This window comes from Pygoscelis adeliae, unplaced genomic scaffold (assembly GCF_000699105.1).
Source record: "Pygoscelis adeliae isolate BGI_AS28 unplaced genomic scaffold, ASM69910v1 Scaffold66, whole genome shotgun sequence".
NCBI classification, from domain to species: domain Eukaryota; kingdom Metazoa; phylum Chordata; class Aves; order Sphenisciformes; family Spheniscidae; genus Pygoscelis; species Pygoscelis adeliae.
Genome location: NW_008825167.1, coordinates 9,435,050 through 9,441,049, shown reverse-complemented (window position 1 = coordinate 9,441,049; position 6,000 = coordinate 9,435,050). Strand labels below are relative to the sequence as shown.

At 37.2% G+C, this 6,000-nt stretch overlaps 1 protein-coding gene across 1 annotated transcript in view; it reads left to right on the top strand.

Moving 5' to 3' along the window:
- The window catches only part of SORCS2 (sortilin-related VPS10 domain containing receptor 2), a 417,623-nt gene that overhangs the window by 340,683 nt on the left and 70,940 nt on the right, over window positions 1–6,000 (top strand). The window contains exon 10 of the mRNA XM_009328890.1: window positions 5,189–5,335. Within this exon, the coding sequence (XP_009327165.1) occupies window positions 5,189–5,335 (147 nt within the window). The remainder of the gene's footprint in view (window positions 1–5,188; window positions 5,336–6,000) is intronic.

Below are 6,000 nucleotides of genomic sequence, written 5' to 3'. Positions count from 1 at the left end.
TCTAAGAACTAGATTCTTGGTATGGGGTTCCATGGATGTGCAAAACCAGAATTGGCTGAGGGTTTTTTTTTAAGATATTGAAAAGTGAAGCTGGCAGCACAATTTATTATTGAAGTAAAAAGTTACACAGCTGCCTACGTACAGCTTTTTTCTTCTAGGTGACTCAGTGATACACTTCCTGACTTAGAGCGGGGCATCTTTTGGCCGGAACTGTCTTAAATAGTAATCCTGTGAGCCTTGTGCTAGGTTGTGCCAGCTCTGACAAGTGAAGAACCAACAAAATTAGATATTGGACAGCAAATCCACTTGCTTTCAGTAGATGTCTTTGTGCCAACAGCATTTGCTATGAGACAAACTCTCCTGTAAACAAATCTATCTTGGATTTTAACATGAGCGCACTTGGCAAAAGAAAAGACTGAAGAATATAGCGTTTTGGAAGAGTAGCACAAACTGTTATCAATTCCATTCCTGTTGAGGATGACATTTAAATGTAATAAGGTGTATATTTGCTCTGGTTCTGTTCTTTCTTGTAGCACGTAGCACTAGCCGTTATCAGGATATTAAACTAATGGACCTTTGGTCTGACACTGTTTGGCTGCTGTTACTCTCTAATCTGCCTGGTGTTAGTTTAAACAACAAAAAAAAAAAGTCTTTGTAAGCACACCAGACTTCTCTGGAAAAGGTTTGTAGTAATTCAGGGTATGAGCCATACACTTGCAGAGCTGTTAAATGGCTGTAATTAGACTCTTCTTGGTGGGGGAAAACGATAGCACTTTTTCCCCCCTTATCTCCTCCATCTTTGTTTAGCTTTTTCTTTCCAAATGGCTGTAGTAAAACAAAAAGGTGTATCATTACCAAGGGTTATTTTCTAGACTTTACCTCTTTAGAAAGGAAGCTTCTTAATGAGTGAAGCTATACATTGTGTGTAGCCACATTCCCACAGCGTGATTTATTGAGAGTGTTAGTTTGCAGCTCTTTGTTCCTGGTCACTCCTGTGGGATGCAAAGCTAAAAGGGAGTCGGGTGCAATCTCTTCCCCCTGTGTCACCTGTAGCTTGTCATTTCAGATAAGTTGTACAGAGATGCCATTCCTGGCTGTCCTTTTGTCTAAAGAGTATTTACTTAATTCAGTTTCATTGATGATTTCAGAAGTTCACAATGTTACTGAGGGCATATTTGATAATGCGCAAGAGAGAGAGATCCTAGATTGTGGTGGGTGCTGGATTGATTTGTAGGGTTGCATTAAAAAGAAAATGTGCACATGATAAAGAGTAATTGAAAGACAATACACATGGAGCTATACAATTCAATTTTTTAGAGCTATTTTTGGAATAGAGTTGCATTATAGGAGAACACTTTTATTTGCTTACAGTAAGAAAGTCTACAGCTTCCAGACAGCTTGTACGATAAATAATTAATGTTCATCTTCTTTACTAGAATGTGATCAAGAACTCATATCTACAAGTAACGTGTGGATTATTTACACAGTAAAAAATAGCTACTAAATATGACATATATTGCAGTCCTTGAGGGTGGGATTTTTTTGGTCTAGTCTAGGTTTTCTCTCTGGGCATTTTAATGCAAGTATCCCATCTTGGGAAGAGGAATCTTCAGTGCAACACAGAGACAGTCCTCAATGGTTGACAATTTTCTCTTTCCACTGGTGCATAATTCTCCTTAAAATTTGTACTATTCGTCTTCGTTATCTTCTGCTGACCTCACTTTATCTTTTACTTGTACATCTGCTATAAAATCTTTTATAGGTTTCTACCTGTCTGCATTCATTTTCTTTTATATGCTTTATCTTTTTTTTGTACTGTATTTCTTTTTATGTTGCATGTTTGAAAGGGGAATAATTCCCAAGTACTTGTTCAAAGAAGGAAAGAAAAAGAAGGGTAAAGTATTACGTGACTGTCCAAAAGGAGCATGCCCTTGAAATTTGTGACTGTACAAAAGGAGCATATCCTTGAAATTGTATCAAGTGCTGCCAATGTGAGCCAGTCACAAATTTGACATAGGCATATTTGCAAAATGGGCATACTAATGTAATACTTCTAGACTGGATCTTGTTATGACTCCTCATATGGCTAAGAGCTAGACAAGTTGCATTACACATTCTTCACCCTTTTTTTCCCACACAACGAATCATATATATTTAAATTTTAATCACAAACTTCTATTATATAGCTGTATTTTTTGTATTTCAGTAACCGCTGCTAGTAAACACTGTGGGGCCATCTGAACAGTGCTTCTTGCTACCAAGTAGTGTAGAATATTGTTTGGCTGTAAAATCAGTAATGTAACAATGCAGCAATTAATTTGTCACAGAATACATAGTCATAGCAGAAAAGCTGTTTAGAAAATAGGTTTCTAAGGTACAAAGTGCTTTTCTAAGAGTACTGGGGAACCATTAACCCCTGAACTGTTTTGGAAAATAGGTGCTCCGAGAACTAATCCAAAAGTCCAAAGAAAATCAAAGGAAAGGTACTTTGGAATTTCCTTGTGTTCATCTGTCTTGGGCAGCTACTGGACTGCTCATGAGAATAACTGAACACTCCACAATGTTGAAATGTCTTCTCTTCCGTAGCACCTTATCATTAATGTGAATCTTTTCCCTTCTTGGTAGAAAGATACTAATCTCCCAATTTTAGATTAGGGAACTGAGTCAAGGAGTAGAAAATACAGAAGAATTTGGATGCCTTGGCATCACAGTTGAGTCCAGAAGGTAGATCTGACATACAGCATTTACAGTATTTACAGAAAGAGTCATGCGTGTATTTACATAGGTCACAGGACAAATAAAATAGAAAATGCTACAGAGGGGGTGGGTGTTTTAAAACTGCCATTTTTTACACACCATAATTTTATATTAGTTGTTATTTTTTAGGCTAATGCGCCACTCCAAACATCATGCTTCTGAACTTGCTCTGAAGATAGATGCCTGAAACTTATTTATGATTTCAAGCAGGGTTTATGCCTTTCATTCAACACAGAACTGCTGAAGTGCTGGTCGGCTTTTATCTTTTTTTAGAGCAGCAGTGACAGAAGTTAACTGAGACACTGGAAGAAATTTTTTCATAAGCTTTCTGTCTGATAGATTCAAACACTTATGTCCCATATTCTAGAAAGGAGAGGTTACCCTAGCACTCGGTTAGGTTAGAGATGGGAGTGGGAAATGGAGAAAAATTTTAGCCTGACTCCTGTTGAATGATTATATGAAATGATTAAATATTCATTAAACAATAATGAGAGAAAAAGAGAGAGAGAGGAAACAAAAATATTCAGGATACAGCACTTTTTTTGCCATCCACAAGTGAAGAGGGAAACCTCAGTTGCAGTCCCTGATGTAATTATTGTTTAAATATTTAATATTGCGTTCACTGGAAGAAAGACATGAACAGAAATTGAGCCCCAAGTCTACCTTCCCAAGTAAATGTTTGAACTGCCAGGCTTTTCACTCGTATTCATGGCTGTGCCATCTCTGGAAGACAGAATATGTAATAAAGCCCCAGAAACATGACAGTGCTTTGAAAGTAAAGAAAGCAGGTTCCTAGTTTCTTCCCTCCCTTTCCTTTTCTCACCTGCACTGCAAAGTAATTGACTTTTATAGTATGTTTGACTTGGAGGTGATTCTGAGCTTCCAGCATCCTGGATAAGTAAGCCAACCACACATGCATGGCGTTTAAGGAAGAAGGAACTCATGAGAGAGGGGTATTAAAATGTCTATACAGAATTTGGTTGTCTAAATGTAAATATATTTCCAAGTTCTAGGTTGTTACCATAACCAGCACAGCATTCTTATTCTCTGTAGATTTGGGTCAGTTCCTTAGAAAAAAGCATATATTTATAAACAATAGGTATCAAATCTGTAGCCTGCTGGAAAGGATGCCTTCTCTTCATCCTAAATGCAGACTTTTGTTAAATGAATGTCAAAGGGAGTTCATAACTGGTGGTTGGAAAAAAAGGAAAGAGTAAATATTTTGGATACAAAATAAACAGTAAGTCCAGGAATGAATCATGTCAGCAAGAGGCAAATATTCCTGATCATGCAAAGAGCTGGCTATCATCTTGTGCATTTAGTTGTAATGAATGCTTCAGTTTTGTTAAATGTCAGCACATAAGCAGATTAGAGCTGTACTATGCTGGAAATGGTATATGAGTTGATATACATTGTCAAGAGTTTTTCAAAAATTCAAGAAGCGTCATAAATAATTGCAAGGCAAACAAGAGCACTGTTAAGGAAACCTTCAAATTTAATACAAGATCTTATCTCATGCCTTTGGGTGGAATATTAACATATAACATAAATGTTACGGCTAATGCTAAACATATTAAGGTGTAATTACTGTCAGGTTGCTTCTAAAAATTATCCTCATTAACTTTGACACTCTGAGTTGGAATAATTTTATAATACAGATTGTTTTGAAATAAAATAACTAAGTTTCCCCAAGAGAAGAGAGAGCCTGTACCCTTTTTTTTTTTTTCCCCCCCAGAGGTTAAACAGGAGAAGTGGGGCTAAATGTGTAGAGGTAGGCTGGGTGTGGAAGCATTTCAAATGCTTCAGAGGTTGATTCAGCCCTCACTGTTTCTTCCCCGGATGATCTGTCTGCATTTATTTCCTACAAAAGGCAATTGTGCTTCCAAATTCAGTGTTATTTGAAAGGATATTATATTGTATTTTGATATTGTAATGTATTTGTGTACTATTTATATGATGTGCGTCACATAACTTCAGTGTAAAAGTCAGGTTGCTGTTATAAATTGCTTACATCCTTTGTAGAATAACATTTTGGAGATGTTCATATTTGAAAAAAAATGCAGAGCTGTAATTTTAACAGTAGTGTATGGTAAGGCCATGCTATCGTGATTTTTGTATTTTGGTGTATAAACTACATGTAATTTGATTAGCCTTCCGACATTCAGAGAACTGTATATCCTTTTTAAATACATTTAGAAATACAAATCAGTTACTAATTATCCTTCCCTTCCCCCTTTCTCCCTTTCCTCTTACTCTTTTGCCTTCCTCTATTTTTTTTTTTTTTTCTTTTTAAGGTATCATTCACTCTCCTCATGGAGAAACTACCTGAGGTACACAGTTCAGAGCCACAAAAGAGCAGCTAATGAGGGATAATCCTTGTTGAAAAAAAGTGTATGTGCTGGTCACTAACCCTCTTCCCTGTATGCTTCAGGTCAGAGGTGTAAAAGGAGTCTTTTTGGCCAACCAGAAAATTGATGGGAAAGTTACAACTCTGATAACCTACAACAAAGGCCGTGACTGGGATTTTCTAAACCCTCCAGACATTGATATGAATGGCAAACCAACAAACTGCAAACCTGTAAGTGGTTCTTTTTAGCCTATCTTTTCTCTAAAGTGCACAAGAACTATTTTTATGGTAGGATGTGTGGTAGTTCCGACAGCCCGAGAGCTTTGTGCCAAGTTTACCAGCCAAAGTAGTAGGCAAATCTACTTGCATTGCATGAGCAGTGGTTTCACAAGCTGTTAGTCCAGTCATCTTGTAGAGTGAGTAGTCATGACTCTCTGTTGCACTGCATCTCTTATTGTAGACATTACTGTCAAAGATTACTGTGACACAGAGAGGACATTCTTTCTTGTGTGTCAACCACACAACCCAGTTCAGAGTAATCATGACAACAGTCTTTTGTGTCTGGATACGAGGAGCACATCATCAGTCACATAGAGCTGACTAGTACCTTTTCTCTTTCCATCTTTCATATTTTTGTTTCATCTTAAACCAAGGTAACCCTTGGTTCCCTGTTAAAGGGAACTCTTGACAGTTGCTTGGAAATAAACACCACAGTTAACTGTATGAAAAAGTCCTTCCTTTCTGTAAGATTATGTTATTTCAGTTTGTTTAGATGTCCCAGCTACCCATAATATTTTGTTATTTGTGAGGCTGAAAACCTTGTATTTTTCTCACTGACTCTCTGCTCCTGGGGACTCCAGGCTGGGCGAAATAATTGCTTTTAGTCCTGCCACTGC